This window comes from Bos indicus x Bos taurus, chromosome 6 (assembly GCF_003369695.1).
Source record: "Bos indicus x Bos taurus breed Angus x Brahman F1 hybrid chromosome 6, Bos_hybrid_MaternalHap_v2.0, whole genome shotgun sequence".
In the NCBI taxonomy this organism is placed as follows: domain Eukaryota; kingdom Metazoa; phylum Chordata; class Mammalia; order Artiodactyla; family Bovidae; genus Bos; species Bos indicus x Bos taurus.
Genome location: NC_040081.1, coordinates 17,692,321 through 17,713,044, shown reverse-complemented (window position 1 = coordinate 17,713,044; position 20,724 = coordinate 17,692,321). Strand labels below are relative to the sequence as shown.

Below are 20,724 nucleotides of genomic sequence, written 5' to 3'. Positions count from 1 at the left end.
AAAGCACCCTCCTTCATGTTCACCCCCAATTCAGCAATCAATCCAGGCACGACATCCCACTGACACTACATGCTCAAGAGCTCTCAAATATGCCCCATCTTTTCTATTCCCACGGCCGGTGCCTGAATTCACCCCAAAAGCCTCCTAACTATTCTCCTACCTCTCGACCATTCTCATTCCAGGCTTTACAGTGACCTCATAAAAATACACACCCAGAGACACCATTCCCCAGCACAATCTCAGCTCTCCACCACGCCTGGGGCAAAGTCCTGAGCAGTCTGGAGTTTGGCGTGAGACTGCTGCAAATGGCTCGAGCTGCATCTTTCCTCATGTTTATCCTGCAGAGCAGCCAAAACAAACTACCTACAGGTCCCCAGGTGCAATTCCCTCACATGTCCATGCTTTTGTAACTACTGCAGTATCTCCTCTGTCTGAAATAGCTTTCTCCCTCTGGTCTAACTGGTACACTGGGTCACCCTTCATGACTCACCTCAAGCAACACCACCTCTTTGGATCTTCCACAGCAGTTTTCATATACATACCCAATTGCTTGTCTTAAGATCACATCTCTATGCTCCCACCAAATCACTTACCAACTCCTTAAGGATAAGAATTATCAGGTTTATTTTTACAGCCAAGATGCCCAAGTTCAGGGGGGTGACACAGAAGAATACACATATCCTATATGACTTGGTACAAATATTATCGTGGATTTTTGACGTGCTCTAAGCATAATCTAAACCTCATTTCCACTCTCAGCGCTTTTAGGCATGAGATCAACAAAAGTTTTTTTCCATGCTAATGGAAACAACAGGGCCAAAAGAAGCATATTAGCATATACTTCTAGATACCCAGGTCTCAGCTGCTAGCTTTCCAAAGGTATTACTGGCTTTTTCTTTTTCCAAGAACTGCAAAGATTTCCAGAAGGTGCAAGAATATCACCATTATTATATATCACTGTGAAAACTGTTTCTATCCAAGGATTGAGGAACTGTAACAACTCTCATTCTCTTACACATTTCATTAGCTAGGATACTTTAAGCTGATGTATTGACACTGATCCCAATGCTTCAGGAAAATGAAAAGCAGCTAGTCCTCAAAGGGAGAAGGCAATGGCACCCCACTCTAGTACTCTTGCATGGAAAATCCCATGGATGGAGGAGCCTGGTGGGCTGCAGTCCATGGGGTCGCTAAGAGTCAGACACGACTGAGCGACTTCACTTTCACTTTTCACTTTCATGCATTGGAGAAGGAAATGGCAGCCCACTCCAGTGTTCTTGCCTGGAGAATCCCAGGGACGGCAGAGCCTGGTGGGCTGCCATCTATGGGGTCACACAGAGTCGGACATGAGTGAAGCGACTTAGCAGCAGCAGTCCTCAAAGAACCTTTTACAACTCCTGCCACACTTCAATTAAGTGAATCTCTGTGATTAACACTCAATCTCATACTTAATCTATAATCTTTACAGCTTAAACTTTTTTAAAAATCTAAGTAACCCATCCAGATTTATGTTACAATAATAGAATTGTGCTATTACTTATTACACTTACTGCATACTTACTATACATCATCCCTGTGCTGACAGCAGTGAATGCATGAATTACCCAATCCTCAGAGCAACTCTAGCCTGGAAAATTCCATGGGCAGAGGAGCCTGGTGGGGCCACAAAGAGACACAACTGAGTGACTGAGTGCACGCACACACACACGCACAAGCGTATACACACACACACACACATATACACACCAATCCTACAAGGTAGGCATTACCCGAGCTTGGAAGGTTAAGTAAATTGGCCAAGGACCTAACAGTAACTGGGAGAGCCGAGATTTCAGTCCCTTGTTTCTGGCTTCTAAGCTGCTATCTTTAACCACTAAGCTATCTCGCCTGATTTTACATACCTGGGCTCCCTAAGAGGCTATGCTATCACTTAACAAATCTCTACTGTGTTCTAAATATCTACTGTGTTCCTCCATCTGGGCTTAGCGTCAAGATAATAAAGACAAATCAGACAGAACCTCAGCATCAAGGAGCCAGGGGACTTTAGAGGCAGCAAAGCACCGTGGGCAAGAGCATGGATCCCAGTGACGCTGTCTGGGAGCAAATCCTTGTTCCTCCATGCAGTGTGTGAGCCTGGGTGATTTACATCTCTGTTTCCTCACCTCCACCCTCCTTATTGAGTGACGAGAACTAAGTGAGCTAGTTCACGTGAAAGCACTTTAAAACTGTTATCAGTACACAGTAAGTGTCTAGTAAATGCTGGCTGCTATTATTATCATCATCATCACTGTTATTACTGCTGCTGCTGCTATTAGCATCATCAACCAAAAACTGGTATTTATAATAAAACAATGTGACCGCCCTGGTGGTACAGTGGATAAGAATCCATCTGCCAATGTAGGGGACACGGGTTTGATCCCTGGTCCGTAAAGAATCCACGTGGCATGAAGCAACTAAGCCCATACGTCACAGCTACTAAGACTACACTCCAGGGCCCACGAGCCGAACTAGTGAAACCCACGCACCCTCAAACCCGTACGCCACGACTACTGAGCCCACGTGCTGCAACCACTGAAGCCCATCATCCACCTAGAGCCCGTGCTCCAAAACAGAAGCCACCACCACGAGAAACCTGCATACCACAACGAAGAGGAGTCCCCGCCCACCGCAACCAGAGAAAGCCCGCACAAAGCAACGAACAGCCAGCACAGCCAAAAATTAATTAATTTTTTTTAATGTGTTAGGTACAATACCAAGGGCAACCAAGACAGATACCCTGCAAAGTCTGAGAGGAGGAGATACCCAACCTGAGACTCAGATTGACCAACTGATGCTGAGGTGAGGCGAGGAAAAAGAAGGTGAACGCCTTCTAAGGCAGAGAGAAACGAAATTCTCATGAGGAAAAACAACATGATTTTTCTCAAAGAAATACAAAGATGTGAATTAGTGCTGCTATGGTCTCTGTGAAAAAAATGTGATGAAAGATGAGCCTCAGGAATTGTGAGCAAAAAAAGTCCCAACCGGACACATGCTAAGAAATCTTAACATTTTCCCTGGTGTTTAATGCATATTGAGTCTTTACTACTGGTTTTGTGAACTGAAAAGTCAAACTTGAAATAATTTGGCCATTGACTTGTCAACAACTTTGGTTATACTTGGTCAACAACTTTAGTTATACTTGGTAGGGGCCAGGGGATGAGTGGGTCACAGCAAGCTTTTCAAAAATGAATTTACTTAGAAAGCTGCAGCACAGAAATGCTGTAGGTTAATTGTTTTAATTTGGATTTAGCCTCAAAGTACATGTCAATGTTTATATTACTTGCTTTTTCTGACACCATATTCTCAATATATGTAATTAGAACCACAATGGTGCAAAAGCCACATACCTGAGTATAAGGTGATATAAAACTTGTGATGCATACTAAGCCAGCATCTGCAAACAGCTTAGCTACTTCTGCGATGCGTCGAACGTTCTCTTCCCTGTCTTCAGGACTAAAGCCAAGATTTTTATTGAGACCTTGACGAATGTTGTCACCATCCAAAGTATAGCATGGAATACCATGGCAAACCAAGTATTCCTCCAAAGCCATGCTTACTGTGGTCTTTCCTGCTCCAGATAAGCCTAAAAGTGAACAGTCCACAGATTTCAGATAGAAAATTGAAGATAATTACTTAATAATAAATAATTTTAATCACAGGCTTAATTATATTCATTATTCAAAGCAATCTCTTAGTAACATTCTTATCCAATATTTCTCTGTAAGATTTTACTATGTCTTAGCTAGAAAAACATCTATAATTTAAATATAATAAGCATTTATGTTTTAGTAATTCCTATCTAAATGCAAAGGCATCCCAGAAATCACTGAGCTACAAAGGCTTAACCAATCTGAATATTATATTTGGTTGATACAGATATTCACCAAGTCCTCTCGTTACCACTATTCTAAAGCTGCATGCCAATTCTAAAACAAAGTGATATGCCCAAATTACTTCTGGTGAGGGTAGAAAAAGAAAAGACCTAAGTCAGTGAAATAAATATTAGAAAGTGACCTCTAGATCCCAGAATCAACACTTCCCAAAGGCTATCATGATAAAAGTAACTGAAAATCTAATCCATAACATAATTAACCTAGAAAGAAAAGAATATTCTCATTTCACCTTCTTCTACTAATGATGTTTAGTCACTAAATGATGAGAAGTGAAGGAAAAGGAAAGAGTCTATTTATGCACTAATATGTGCCATCTTAGGGAGTATGTTATTACAGAATTCACAAGTAAGACAGTTATGAGACAAGAGATACTGAAACCTCATGTACTGAAACTCTTGACATGTCAGTATAGAAGGCAAAAAAAGATGATATGTTAAAAGGATCAATATAGCATTAGATGCTTTCTACATTAAAAATGTATATTAACAAGCATAGCAGGTAGTATATTTTGCAACATTGGCCTAAAAGCTTTTTTACAACAGGACATTGCCACCGTCCCACTCACAGGCAGAGTCTATTGTATTTCCCAGCCCTTGAATCTGGGCTAGACTTAGGACTCACCTATAACCAAAAGAATACAGTGAAAATGATGATCCGTGACTTCCAAGACCGGGTCAGAAAAAGCTATTCAGCTTCTCTTTGGATATTTAATTTGAGAGGAGCCAGCTGTTAAACAGGGCTTCCCTGGTGGCTCAGCTATAAAGAATCCACCTGCCAATGCAGGAGGCTCCAGTTCGACCCCTCGGTCAAGAAGATCCCCTGGAGAAAGAAATGGCAACCCCCTCCAGTATTCTTGCCTGGAGAATCCCCTGGACAGAGGAGCCGGGCAGGCTACAGGCCACAGAGTCAGAAAGAATCAGACTCGACTTAGCAACTACACAACAGCTGTTAAATACTCTGAGACCACACGCTGGAGAAATGAGAAGTAGGTGTTCTAGTTGAGAACCCCAGCCAGCTAAGATCCTGGCTGACAAGCAGGACCTACCGTGAAGCTCCTGCGGACACCCGACCAGCTTTACATGACTGGAGCCCAAGCCAGCGCGACTGCAACCAAGCAAGACCCAGAGGGCAACTGCCCAGCAGAGCCCTCCTGACCTCCTTACCCACAGAATGGTGAGCAAATTAAAATGGCTCTTCCTCACCACTAGGTTTGGGGTAACTTGTTACGTATCAACAATAAGTGCACACAGAGGCTGGGGAGACTGGGTTTTTCTGTCCTTTGCTTACTGTTGTTTTAAACAGGGTCTCTGTGCATGCAATTACTTAAACTAAAATGAGGTCACACAGGACCTGGGATGGGCACTAAATCCAGGGACTGGTGTTTTTATAACAAGGCCACATGAAGGCGAAAGCAGACTGGAGTGGTGCACCTACAAGCCAGGGAACGCTAAGGACTGCCAGAAACACCAGGCGCTAGGAGAGGGGCTCGGAGAAGACTGTCCCTCAGAGCCCACAGGAGGAAGCCACCCTGATTTCAGGCCTCCAGCCGCCTCCTAAACTCCTGTTGTCTGAAGCCACTCAGTTTGCAGCAATTTGTTACAGGGGCCCTGGTAAAATAATATACAAATCAACATAAAAATACAAAGAAAGCTGATCTGAAACAAAATCTGAGAAAAGACAGTGTTTCAAGAAAATGGCGTACAAACTTGGACAGGTCTGGTTAAGCTATTGAATTGAAAGAAAAAGAAAGAAGTCATGAATTCTGTATCCAACGATATTGTCAGAAAAAAAAAACCAAAACACACAATTAACAAGCCTGGTCTGGTGAATGTATATAGAATACTGCCCATGTCAGGGGAATGCATTTTCTTTTCAAAAGACAATTATGAAATTGATTACATCCTAGACCTGAAGTACCAATAAAAAAAAAAATCTGATAAACAGTATTTATAAACATCATTAGTGGTAAAATAAAGGGAATATATTAGGTTCAAGAAAAGGAGTACTCAATTTTTTAAAGATCAATCCACCCCAAATTGATCTTTAGATACAACATAACCCCAAACCAAATCCCAACAAGATTTTGGGGGAATTGGTCAAACGGATTACAAAATTCATACAATACAAAGAGCCAAAAAAAAAAAAAGTCAAGATACTTCCAATGAAGAAGGTAAGAAGACTTACTCCACTGAATTTCAGGACTTTATAAACATACAGTAATTAAAACACTGTGGTAATAAAAGAGGAATAGACAAGTAAAGTATACCAGTGGAAACGATGAGAGTTCCCAGAAACAAACCCACACATAAGTGGAAACCTGATCTATGATAGCTGGCACAGCAGATCAAAGAGAAAAAGAATACCCTTATCTATATATTCTCTTAGGATAACTGATTATCTACACGGAAAAAAAAGAAAATGGATCCCTCCCTCACACTAAATACAAAAACCAACCGCAGAAGATAAAGAGCCTAAAAAACCAGATACATGACTTTGCTGGCAAAGGTCCTCTAGTCAAAGCTATGGTTTTTCCAGTAGTCATGTACGGATGTGAGAGCTGGACCATGAAGAAGGCTGAGCCCCAAAGAACTGATGCTTTCGAACTGTGGTGCTGGAGAAGACTCTGAGGATCCACTGAACTGCAAGGAGATCCAACCAGTCCATCCTAAAGGAAACCAGTACTGAATATTCATTGGAAGGCCTGATGCTGAAGCTGAAGCTCCAATACTTTGGCCACCTGATGTGAAGAGCTGACTCACTGGAAAAGACCCTGATGCTGGGAAAGATTGAGGGCAGGAGGAGAAGGGGGCAACAGAAGATGAGATGGTTGGATGGCATCACCGACTCAATGGAGATGAGTTTGATCAAACTCCAGGAGATAGTGAAGGACAGGGAAGCCTGGTGTGCTGTAGTTCATGGGGTCGCAGTCAGACATGAACAACAAAGAGCCTACATGAGAAAAGCAAAACTTCTGAAAGAAAGTATAGGAAAAGTAATAATTCTTCATGAATGCAAAAAAAAAAAAGCTCGTAAGGAGCAGAAAAAAGTCAGATTAGTCACAACATTTAATAGAAGAAAATGGAGTAATGTTTTAAGAATTCTAAGACAAAGAAAGTAGGAACCAAATACATATTTTACCCAACCAAGTTGTCATAAAAGATGGGTAAGACATTCTCAAACATAAAAACTCAGGCAATTTAGAATCTAACAGAAAGCCATCTTACAAAAATCACTTCAAAAATATATACCATAGAAACGTGACTCAAAGAAAGAGCTCATGAGCAGACATGCCATAATAAAAGAACTGATGATTAGGTGGTTAAGGGTGAACCAATTTACTTACAGAACTCAAATACAAACAATTATGTATATTTAAGATTTGGAACAGAATATGTTACAAGCATGCTCAGTCGAGTCTGACTCTTTGTGACCCCATGGACTGTAGCCCTCCGGGCGCCTCAGTCCATGGGATTCTCCAGACAAGAATACTGGAGTGGGTAGCCATTTCCTTCTCCAGGCGACCTTCCCAACCCAGGGTCAAACCCACATCTCTTGAATCTCCTGCACTGATAGCCAGATTCTTTACCACTGCACCACCTAGAAAGCCCATTACAAGTCTAGACAATGTAAACATAACAATTTAACATCAATCTCAACTTAAGAATGAGGAGATGGGAAGAATGCAAAAGTGCCACATACAGAAACATATCACCTATTTACAACGGAAACTTTTAATTTATAAAAACAAAACATGAGAATGCTGCTTTTTGGCAATCAGCAAAAATTTTAAGGATGAGTAATATCTATGTTGACAAGACACTGGAAAACGGACCCTTGTCTACACTAGGAAAATGCTGCTGCTAAGTCGCTTCAGTCGTGTCTGACTCTGTGCGACCCCATAGACGGCAGCCCACCAGGCTCCCCCGTCCCTGGGATTCTCCAGGCAAGAACACTGGAGTGGGTTGCCATTTCCTTCTCCAGTGCATGAAAGTGAAAAGTGAAAGTGAAGTCAGTAAGTCTAAATTTTAGTGGGTTGTGTGGCTGTTAGAGTAAGTGATGCCATCTTGGGCCAGTACAGTTCCTCCTGTCCTTCCACTGACCCTACTCAGGACTAAATTTCACTTCTCTGTCATCAAGAATTTGCAGTTAATAGATACTGTTCAAAGATCATTAGGTCCAGGATGCCTCTATGCTCTGTTAATTCCCAACAATGGTGAAGACCTTAGCTAACATACTCCTGGTACCCGGAAGACTAGTTATCCATTCATAAATATTGACTTAAGAATGCACTTCCTATGTCCAAGCACGTACTCCCATGCCCTAGGTTAACTATTAAATTGTCCCAGGGGGTCCCTCAGCAGTGCAGGGTGCAGCTGAGAAAGCTTCCAGATCACTGCCAGATCCCACCCAGTGAGTAGGTTACCCTACAATAAACTGATCCATTGATTAATGGAACTGCCTGCCTTGTTATTCAGTCTCAAGATACCTTCTCAATTCAGTAAGCACTCTTCATTCCCTCTGTCCTCCAACATGGGTAAACTGGGAAGATGCACCAAAATTTTAAATCAAACTCCTAGAAGTGAAAAGATCCATCATTTTTAAAACTACCTCCAAAACCTGGATCAATTTACCCTCTGCAAGACAGACTCTAGAAAAATCAACACAAGACTCAATCAGAGGCCAAAGCAGAAGAAGAGTGAGAGAAAATGTGAAATTCTTCATCGCTCATTCTTTCTCCTCATATGGTCTACATTATTAGCATCTTGAAGGCAGAATCCAGTTCTTATTTGCATGCAGAAGTTAACAGAATGTAAAGTAATTCTAAGATGCATTCTGATTTTTCCCGTTTAACAGCAATTTTACAAAGAACAAGAGGAATTAGCAAAAGAAAATACGTTATTGCTGAGTAGCTATATTATGATGCTCCAGATACAACAGGACTCAAAAATTTAAATATGCTTATTCCCAGGTCAAGGCTGTCTATAATAAACACTGTTTTTGAAAAACTGGTTGAACTCTCTGGACCATACCTGTTAGCCAAACTGTACAACCACGAAAGCCGCCTCTGGTCCCCACCACTTGTCCTCTCTTGTTTCTGCTGACATGGTGGGCTTGATAGGTGACATTAGTTGCTCTCTGCATCCCCTGGAAAAAAGGGGGGAAAAAAGAAAGAATTTTGGTCTACTTGAGTTCCTTAAAAGGTAAACATATATTCCTTGCAAACATACAGTAACTGCCCTATGTAACATGACAAAGGCAAGGAAAAAAGATGAATACTAACAGCTTTTCCTTTCTTTAGAGTACCTGGCACGGTGTCCAGTTCTTTACACACACCAATTGATTCAGTCTGCTGCTGCTGCTAAGCTGCTTCAGTCGTGTCTGACTCTGTGCGACCCCATAGACGGCAGCCCACCAGGCTCCCCCGTCCCTGGATTCTCCAGGCAAGAACACTGGAGTGGGTTGCCATTTCCTCCTCCAATGCATGAAAGTGAAAAGTGAAAGTGAAGTTGCTCAGTCGTTTCCAACTCTTAGCGACCCCATGGTCTGCAGCCTACCACGCTCCTCCGTCCATGGGATTTTCCAGGCAAGAGTACTAGAGTGGGGTGCCATTGCCTTCTCTGATTTAGTCTGCACAGCTCCCCAAAGATGCAGAAAGTCCTACTACTATGGTTTTCCAGATTAAGGTGTTAAACCTGAGAAAAGTTAAATAACCTGCCCCAGTTCCCATAAATTCTGAATGGTGGACTCCAGAGCCCTGTCTTCTCACTCATTCATTCATTTATTCATTCATTCAACCAGTGGTTCGAGGCCATACTTGTACACCAAGTGAACAAAACAGGTTCCCTACCCTCATTGAGCTAATATTCCACTGGGAGACAGACCAATAAAACTTAATTATTAAATCAGAGAGTGACAAGTGCTCTCTGAAAACAGGATAAAACTGGAAAGAGAGATAGGGGGTGACTGCTTCTTTAAACAGGATCATCAGGAAAAGCCTCTTGAGTAGGTAGCATCTGAGCAGATTCCTGAATGAGGTGTGGAAGGGATATCTGCAGGTATCACGAAATGGGTAATGATAAAAAAAAAAAAAAATGGAATGCAACTGTTGTTCTCTCAAATTTTTTTCTTCTTAAACAAAGGCTTACATAGGCTTCAAAGGATCTTAATAGACATTTCTCCAAAGAACAAACACAAATGGCAAATAAGCACGTTAAAAGATGTTCTAGCACATTAGCCATCCAAGAAATTAAAATCAAAACCACAATGAGATACCACTGCACACCCACTAGGATGGCTATAATCAAAAAGACAGGCAAGGGGGCTGCCCTGGTGGCTCAGTGGTAAAGAATCCACCTGCCAATGCAGGAGTCACAGGTTTGATCCCTGGTCCAGGAAGATCCCACGTGCTGCAAAGCAACTAAGCCCGTGCGCCACAAATACTGACGCCTGTGTGCCTTAAAGCCCATGCTCGGCAACAAGAGAAGTCACTGCAACGAGAAGCCCACGCACGGCAGCGAAGAATGGCCCCAGGTCGCCACAACTAGAAAAAAGCCCATAAGCAACGAAGACGTGGCACAATCAAAAATAAGTAAGCAAAATAAAATTATTTTTAAAAAGACACGCAATAACAAGTGAAGTTACGGGGAAACTGGAATCCACATACGTTCACTGATGGAAACGTACAGCCACTTTGGAAAACAGCAAGTCTACAAAACATTACATATGATCACCAAATGATTCCCACTCCCAGATTCATACTCACGAGAAGCAAACACAAGTCCACATGAAACTTGTACATATATGCTCTAACAGCATGATTCACAAAAGCCAATGGGTCAAACAACCCCACTGTGCATCACAATAATTAAACAAAATGGTTTTTTTTTTATTGTATGGTATATCCATATAAGGAAATATTATTTGCTAATAAAAAAGAATGAAGTACTGATACATCCTACAATATGGACAAACCTCAAAAACATTATACTAAGTGAAAGATGCTGGTAACAAAAGCCACATATTGCATAATTCCATTTGTTAATATGTCAACCATCCAGAACAGGAAAATTTAGAGGGATAGAAAGTAGATTAGTGACAGCCTCAGACTGGGATGTTAAGTGCCTTCTAATGGGAACAGGGTTCTTTCCTAGGGTGGTTAAAATGCTCTAAAACTGACTGTGCCGATGGTTGCACAAGTCTGTAAATACACTAAACAGCGTGTATTTACAAATTGTACATTTTAAGCGGGTAAACTGAATGGCAGGCAAATTTATCTCAATAAAGTTGTTTTCCAAAATTGAAAAAAATGAATCATATAGGTTCTGTTTTGCCCTCCCATGGAGCAAAAATATAATTATAGGGTCTTTCCAACAAGTTATGCCTTTGTAAAATAAGTGTCAGCATTCTTTTAATTGGGTGTCTGTATCTGATACTTCGTATAGCTCTTCAACACAGTTTTATTCATCATTCATTCAAAGACATTTACTGAAGGCACACTACATGCCTGATATTCTTCTAGCTTCTGATGAAAATACCTATAAAATCACTGTCCTCCTGAGGCCTTTCTAATCCTCCCTGCCAAGGCAGGAGTTCTCAAAGCCTGGTCCCTAATCAGCAGCGTTGGCATCTCCTGGGAAATGCTGGTGAAGAATCCACCTGCCAAGTCAGGAGACACAGGTTCGATCTCTAGGTCTGGAATATCCCCTAGAGGAGGAAATGGCAACTCACTCCAGTCTTCTTGCCTGGAAAATTCCATGGACAGTGGCGTCTGACAGGTTACAGTCCATGGGCTCGCAAAGAGTCGGACACCACTGAGTGACTGAACAAGCACGCCTGGGAAATGCCAGAAATGCAAATTACCAGAACTGATCCCAGGCAAACTAAGTCAGAAACTTTCGGATGAAGCCCAACGATCGTCATTCTAAAGCCTTCAAGTGACTCCAATGCCAATTCAAGTTTGAGAACCCACTGGAAAAACAGAGGAGGGCAAATACACCAAGATAAATATGGAAAGTATGTAAATTAGAAATAGTATCAAACAGGAGGGGAATGTAAATAAAGCCAAAAATGAGAAGAAGTATCAGAGGAAGGGTGATGTTTAGACAGGGTAGCCAGGGAAGGCTTCAGCCAGAATAAGGCACTGAAGGTCTCTGAGGACCTCTGAGGGAAGCCCCTTCCAGATGGGGAACAGCAAGCGTAGAGAAAAGCAAGAAGTAACGGGGAGCTCCAGAATGACTGCCGGGGAGCCGGAACAAAGCATCTGAAGTCATTTAAAGCCAGAGCAGCGGCCATGACTGTGTGCTTCCACAGCCACATGAGTGGCTCATGTTGACGCATGAAACAGTCAGAGACAGAGGTCATCAAAAACGGGGAACAAACACCCTCCCAGGTATACACACATGGACTTCGAAACGGGACTGTTTTTCCATCGAGATCTTCAACTTCCAGATGTATTCTTATCTAAAACTGGCTAGCCGAAAGAAGTGCTGGAGGTTCAGAATCTTTCCTCATCTCCCTGCACAACTGCCAGGGCTACAGGAGAAAGCACCTCTGTCCATCTGCCTCTTACTGTCCATCACCCATTGCCCTTGGGAGTGGGCGGGATCCTCAGGAGCCAAAAGGACCCCTCCCCCACTAACCATCTCATTAACAGATTGTCTTCCAATAATCACGAAGAATGCTAATAGGGGTCTCCCATTTCATTTCCATTAAACTGAGGAGGCAGACCTAACTTTCCGGCTCTGCATTTCCAGGATTTTAAACAAAACACGGGGTATCAGACAGACATCTGCATCTCTTGGCAAGCAATGGCACCTCTTTCCTGAAGTGTCCAGTTTCAGCTCCCAGCCAGGCAGCCTGGGAGGAGACAGAAGCCGAGTCTGCTGAGAGGGGACACAACAGGAACGGGTGGTGGGGGGCGGGGGGCGGCACCAGGAAGGTGCTGTCTACACTCGTCAGCTGGCTACACTTGCAAAACCTGTTCCACTTGGTCATCTGGTTTGGGGATGTTTTTCCAAGTTACTTTGCTTTAGGGCAAGAAGAAACCTGTATCTAATGAATTTTAATTCATTTTGGCACCATAAAATACCTTCTGCTTTTCTTTTTAAACTGAGTAGAATGTAAAACAAACAAAAACAAAAAACTGAGAAGCTATAAACTGCAGAGGATATGGCTGACAGAAGATACAGGATAAAAGATTGTTTTAATCACTAGGAAAGTATGCTCCCTCCAGGCCTCTTGCCTCCTATGTTTCAAAAAATTCTGGCAGCCAATATGGCAGCCTGGGTACAAGGAGGCTTACTGTTTATGGATGTTTGATATTTTTCATATTAAAAAACAAACCTCCAAAAAGATTTGCCACAATCTCCTAATGCCCAGTTTTTCGGAATAAACCAAAGAACATTTTTTAAATCTATTAGAATTGCAAGATGGTAGGTAGATGCCTGAATTTTACTAAAAATCTAAAGGCCACTTCTTTTTTTTTTTTTAAAGGAATATAAAACTATTTATTGACCACTGTTCACCAGTATTTACAATAAAGTAAACAATATACAGTTGAATAACATTCTGATTACTACAAAGTTATTGTTTTTCTTGGCTTCTGCTGAACTAGTAACCCAAAATACTGAGAAAATTGAGCCTTCATGTAAGGAATGGATTGGAGTCAAGTCTGAAAAAACATGTAGGTCAAGCGTAGATCAGAAAAGTTTGTTCACTCATTTATTCCTGTAGATCATAAACTGCCAATATTTAAAAACTATCCGATTAGGTTTCCATGAACAAATCTGAGACATCCCATGTATCACAACCTTTCCTAAATACAGCACAGAGACTTCAATTTCTTGTAAAACAATGGTTCACCAGAAGGAATCATCAAGTGTCCATTTAATTAAGTTTTGCTTTGCTATATTAAAACATACCACTAGGGCCACTTCCCTTCTTTTCCTTTTCTATCCCACTCTAACCAAATCCTGCCTATAATTCTGCTGGGAAAACTTGACATTAGTGACTAAGGGCCAGGAGTGAGTTATTTCCTTCCAACTCTCCACTCCTGTTCTCAGAGTCTTCAATGGCCCAGTTTCTAGCCACAGAACAGCAAAGTCAGGCTAATTCTTTCCCAACAGTCTGGGTGGTTTGAAGTAATATTTGGCTTGGTGCACGTACAATCAGTTAGTCACTATAACATTTACTGCCCATAGGATTTGTTTGTTGTTTTATACTTTTAGGGGTCTCTTTGTATATAGTTTTTACTTTCTCGGGAGAGTTGGTTGGTCAAGCAGGAAGAGTTACAGATTCTTTGTGTTTTTCACAACCCCCAACCTCTTTTCTTGAGCCTAGTCTCCACTCAGTAAAAGTCAGATATAAGGCATTTAAAGTGTGATTTGTGTTCTCTGTATAACTTGCAAATGAACTGATAACTGACAGTCACAGGTTTTAAGAACAGCAGGACTGGGACAATTCATTTCACGAGAATTCCTTCTCTTTCTCTGATTGAGACTAAAGGACTCGATTGGGACTAAATGACTACCAGGCTTATTAACAGGTTAATTAATGTCAGGTGGCCGCTCATATTTGTGGCATATATCTTCTACACCTGCTGCTGCTGTCCTCAACAGCCACACAACTGACCCTGTGCCCCTTTTTTGACCCACCTTAATTTGCCATGGACAGAGGAGCCTGGCAGAGCTACAGTCCATGAAACAGGAGAAGAATTTTACCAACTAAAACAACAACAAAGCAACAACTTCCACATGGGATGTTTTGTTATTCTATCCACCTCCCTAAGGAACAAACTAACGTCTCCCATGATGATATTTAGAGAATTTCAAGGTTTGTGAGTTTATTCCGATTCTATGAGGATCTCTGCATTTTTAAGTCGAATTTGCAAAGGCACAAAGCATATACCAAATAACAGGAGTAATTCTAGACTTCAACATCTATCACATCCCACCATCCATCTTAAACTGACTGCCAAACTGTGTATTCCTCAAAAGGGAATACCTGCAATGGGCACAGGCACATTTGCTCTACATCCCAACGTACAGTGAATAAACCGGAGAGACGGTGGAGTACCATGTGGACAAACTGAAGAGCACAATGAGAAAAAAGCTTTAGTTCACAGAGTTGCTGATGACTGAAATTAACCTTTTGAACACTAACAAGCCAAACACAAACAGCAAAAGTGAAGCTCATACGTTCCTGGAGGTTAAGAAAACAACTTGTAAAGGCTACACTTAAAACCTTGCTGTCTCAAAGCGTGGTGCACAGCAAAACTGGCAGAGAGCTGGCTGCTTGTCAGAAAGTGAATCTCTGGCCATATCCCGGATCTCTTGAATCAGAGCGAAGAAACTGGCATGTTTATTTGATCACTGATTGTCACGCATGCACTCTGCATATGGCTTGCCAACTATTCTGTTTTACAGATGAAAGAACATTTAAATATTGACTTAATGGATATTTTTTAATGGAATGGCCCTTGCTGAGGCTACTGCTGCTAAGTCGCTTCAGTCGTGTCCGACTCTGTGGGACCCCACAGACGGCAGCCCACCAGGCTCCTCTGTCCCTGGGATTCTCCAGGCAAGAACACTGGAGTGGGTTGCCATTTCTTTCTCCAATGAATGAAAGTGAGAAGTGAAAGTGAAGTCGCTCAGTCGTGTCCGACTCTCAGCAACCCCATGGACTGCAGCCCACCAGGCTCCTCCATCCATGGGATTTTCCAAGCAAGAGTACTGGAGTGGGGTGCCATCGCCTTCTCCGGGAGTGGCCCTTGGGTGACCTCTAATTGGGAAGCCCAGCCATAAGAGATTCCTAAAAAACAGAAATGAGTCTGAGATTACCTACCTGTTGGTTCATTCATTATTTGTTGATTGCTCCCTCCTAGATATGGGAGAAAAATGATCAAGAACATTTCAGGGAAGGACACAAACAATAAACAGATAAAGAAACCTTTATACTGTGACAGGCCCCTGCCTCCCATCAGTGACACTGGGGCATTCCCTACGTACACGAAGAGGATTTAGAGGCTGGGCAGCCAAAAATATACTAATGTCTACCTCAAACCATCTAAGAGTACACATGAAAATCTGTGCATGAATGTTCACAGGAGCATCATTCATACCAACTAGAGTAGAAGAAACTCAAATGTTCATCTGCTAATGAAGGGTTAAGAAAATGTGATACATCCATAAAGCATACCACTATATCATCACATAAAGGAACAAAGTATCCACACGCGCTACACTAGAGATGAACCTAAGAAGTCAGACACTAAAGGTGATACATTGTATGATTTCATTCAGAGCAAAGTCTAGAACAAGGAAATCCAGGGACAAAACAGTAGATTATTGGTTGTCAGGGGATACAGAGAGGGAAGGAAGAAGGTAGAGGATGACTGCTAATGGCCACAGGCTTTCCTGTGGGGATGATGCAAATATTCTAAAACTAGATATTGGTTAGTGATGGCTGTAAAACTGTGAATATACTACAGAGCAATGAACTGAACTCTTTTAAACACATGAGAGAGAGAGAAGGCAAGGATGCAAGCATCAGAGAAACTAGAGAGAAGAAGAACAATGGCTGCAGTCATCTCACCCGATTTCTATATAGTGTCCGATCTTTCCACTAGTTTTATCCAGTTAAAACATACTTAGTAGAGGACTGTGTCCTTGGGAAAGGAAATTTCATAGAAAAAATTACCACTTAGGTGAATGCCAAAAACAGAAACAAAAACAAAAGATACAGCCTCTCCATGTGAACTAATTACTCAGTAATATGTTTCAAAACAATTCAGTGGTGGATTGTATGGTTTTGCTGTCAGTATGCTACAGGTAACTGACTCATCTCAGAGCAAAAGACAGGAACATCCAGGCAGGTGGATAAAAAAATGCTAGCATCAGCTGGACTTTGTTTTAAATGACTAGTTTTGCATTTCGGAGTTACATAATTTACTTCCCCCTTTTCTTACTCAAAGCATAGAAAAGGGTTTCTCAACTTCAACATTAAGACTTTTGGACCCTGGCGCTGGTGATAATTCTTTGTTGAGGGGGCTGTTCTTTGTACTGTAGGATTTTTTTTAGCAGCATCTCTGGCCTCTGCCCAACACATGTCAGAAGCAACCCTGTCCACATAGACACATAAATGTAACAACAAAAAATGTCTCCAGATATTACCAAACACCCACTGGGAGTGGCAAATCTTTACCTGGTTGAGAATCACTGAAGAAGAAAACTATTTCTTAAAGGTCAATATAGCAGAGCCAAGCTGGGGAAGCTTATGTCACATTCCAACTTTAGAGAAGTCACTGTGTTAAGGGGAGGCTAACTGACAGCTGGGTACCCTGAACAGCAGAAGTGTCCAAAACCATGATTCCAAAGTTGCCACCATCTCTCAAAATTTCCTTCCCCAAGGAAGAAAGTAAAAACAAATACACAAATAAGTAGGAAAAAAATGTCAGTAGCCATCCCAGAGTTATTATCTAGACCTGCTCTATCCCATAGAACTTTCTGAGATGATAAAAATGTTCCATACTGCATGGTCCGAAACAGTGGCCACAAGCTTCCTATGAAAATGTAGCGCCTGAAACACAGAATTTTTCATTTGAACTAAATTTAAGTTGCCACAGGTGACTAGTGGCTACCATACTGGACAATGCAGATCTAGATCCTGCCATCCTTCCTGTGCTTGTGGTCAGTCAACAAAGGAGCACACTCTTGGCAGAAGTCCAGCTTTCCTTCTCCTTTAGGCAATTTTTCCAGCAGTGGCTCCCTACCTTCCGGCTCAATACCCGCCCCTGCCCTCAGCCAGGTCCATGCTCTGAAGGAGGAATGTATGGTTTTTCAGATGCCATACTGTTCCACTTCTGCATGCTTATTTCACTTTTGTATCACCTCACTCTTCCTTCAAATCCAGAATGAGCTGTTGGCCTTCTATGAAAGGCTTTGAACAGTATGAGGGACATACTGCTCAGAGAAGGAGAACTGATAAAAGGGAAAAGTATCTCATTCACTTATTTGCTTTTTTATTATTAACTCTCTCCCAGGTAGAATGCAATATCCATGAGAGCCGGGCCCTGTCTGTCTTTTTATGACTGCATCTCCAGCACCTAGGACAAAGGCATACACCAACCAGGTGGTAAATATTTGATGACTTAATAAATAAGAACACCTTAAATTTAACGCCTTAAATAAATAAGAAGGCCCATTTAAAGCAGCAGCTATAGAGCTTTAAATGTATTAACTGATTTAAACCTTGCTATGACCCTATGAGGTATGCCCTGTTAGCTCCACTACAAGCTAGGTTTTATTATCCACATTGTTACATTTGAAGACATTGAGACACAGAGAAGTTAGGTAACATGCCCAAGATTACACAGGTAGTAACTGACAAAACTGTAATTTGAATCCTACCCCATATGGAGCTTACTCTCTTATTTAAGCTGTGCTAAGTTACTAGTAAATTATCTAAGCCTTTTAATATCAGAAGTACCCTAGCTAACTCTGCACCCTAACCTTTATCCCAATCCTGTTATATCAGCAGAAGCTCAGTGTACACACAAAACCTCTGTAATGAAATATGATTACATGGTAACAGCAGAGTGCAACGTAATATGTAATACGGAGGTGCAGAAACAATTCATCCTACACGCTAGAGTGTGTGGACACAGGAGGGCCACCCTGTTTTGGTAAAGGCGTCTGAGGCTCTGAAGATTTCCACAGGTCAACAGGCATTAGGGCAGAAGGAAAAGCTTGTGTAAAACCCTGAGAATGTAAGGTATAGAAAGAAAACTGGCGCTGGACATATGGAGTCATAGGAATCTGGGGAGTGGAGGAGAGAGGCGACTGGAACGGCAGACCAGAACGAGACTGAACGCGCTTCCAGTGCGCTAGATCCCAGACTAATCTGCGGGGAGCAAGGGTCCAACTCCACCATAAAGCAGGCTCGAACAAAGGATCTGGGCCAACGTGAGTCTACAAAATGGGTGAGTGACCCCTGGGTCTGAACCGAGGGCCAACTAACACACACTTTGAAGTGTTTTCCAAAGGCAGATGAAAACCAATCCCAACAGAGAAAGGTTCAAGCAGATGGGGAATGATATTCATTACATCTGATGTTTTGTCAGACTGAGATAAGAGGAGGCTAACAGGGCCCTCTGCATTTTTGATTTTACTATTTTTGTAGGTACATGAAGATACCGCCCTTCTCTCTAAATTCTCTAACTCAAATTTAACCAGCAAATCTTTATTTCCAACCTTCACCTAACTCGAGTCCTACTGGCTATCTACATGTTCCTATGGAGGTTTTAAAATGTGGTTAGTCTGAACTGAGATGTGTGCTAAGTGTAAAATATATACTTGTGCATATTTCGTAATAATTTTGTATTGATTATGACAGTACTGAACTCATTTTTATGCTGAGATGACAGTACTTTAGCTATGGGCTTCCCTGATGGCTCAGTGGTAAAGTACCTGTCTGCCAATGAAGGAGAAGCACGTTCAATCCCTGGGTCAGGAAGATTCCCTGGAGAAAGAAATGGCACCCCACTCCAGTACTCTTGCCAGGAAAATCCCATGGACAGAGGAACCTGGCAGGTTACAGTCCATGGCGTTGCAAAGAATTGGACAAAATGGAGCAACTGAGCACACACATCGCCTTGTTCTACAGACTATCTCTACTAAGAATGCCTGTCCCTTACAGAAAGTGAAGTCACTCAGTCGTGTCCGACTCTTAGCAACCCCATGGACTGCAGCCCACCAGGCTCCTCCATCCATGGCATTTTTCAGGCAAGAGTACTGGAGTAGGTTGCCATTTCCTTCTCCAGGGGATCTTCCTGACCCAGGGATCGAACCCAGGTCTCCCTCATTGTAGGCAGACGCTTTACCATCTGAGCCACCAGGGAAGACCTGTGCAGCATGCTTAATACTGGGTCCACCTCTTACAACCTCTATGATATCTGTGCCTCAGCTTCTTCATCAATAAAATGGAGACACTAACTGGTATTTTCTTGGGCTCCAAAATCACTGCAGATGGTGACTGCAGCCATGAAATTAAAAGACACCTGCTTCTTGGAAGAAAAGCTATGACAAAGCTAGACAGCATATTAAAAAGCAGAGACAAGACTTTGCCAACAAAGGTCCATATAGTCAAAGCTATGGTTTTTCCAGCAGTCATGTACAGATGTGAGAGTTGAACCATAAAGAAGGCTGAGCACTGAAGAATTGATGCTTTTGAACTGTGGTGTTGGAGAAGACTCTTGAGAGAGCAAGGCGATCAAACCAGTCAATCCTAAAGGAAATCAACCCTGAATATACATTGGAAGGACTGATGCTGAAGCTCCAATACTTTGGCCACCTGATGCGAAGAACCTACTCATTGGAAAAGACTCTGATGCTGGGAAAGATTGAAGGCAAAAGGAGAAGGTGGTGGCAGAGGATCAGATGGTTGAATGGCATCTCCAACTCAATGGACATCAATGAGTTTGAGCAAACTCTGGGAGATGGTGAAGGACAGGGAAGCTTGCTGCAGTTCACAGAGTCACAAAGAGTCAGACACGACTGGGCAACTGAACAACAATTGGAATAAAGAGAATAAAGCGCTAACACACGTAACACTAAGGCAGTAAGGGCTAACAGACATATAATGCTATATGCCAAACATTGTCCTAAGCATTTTTCACACATTAACTCCTTTAATTTTCACAATATCCCTGTGAGACCATCACTCCCACTTTCTAGAGGAGCAAAGTAGAGGCACAGAAATTAAGTGACTAGCCACAGGTTACACAATGAGTAAACCG

The 20,724-nt window shown here is 42.1% G+C and overlaps 1 protein-coding gene across 2 annotated transcripts in view; it reads right to left on the bottom strand.

Annotated features, from left to right (window-relative positions):
- Positions 1–20,724, bottom strand: part of PAPSS1 (3'-phosphoadenosine 5'-phosphosulfate synthase 1) — a 113,318-nt gene that overhangs the window by 89,697 nt on the left and 2,897 nt on the right. For both annotated transcript variants that reach the window (XM_027543884.1, XM_027543885.1), the window contains exons 2-3: positions 8,963–9,077; positions 3,387–3,622 (exon numbers count right to left, since the gene is read on the bottom strand). In XM_027543884.1, coding sequence (XP_027399685.1) covers positions 3,387–3,622; positions 8,963–9,077 — 351 coding nt within the window. The remainder of the gene's footprint in view (positions 1–3,386; positions 3,623–8,962; positions 9,078–20,724) is intronic.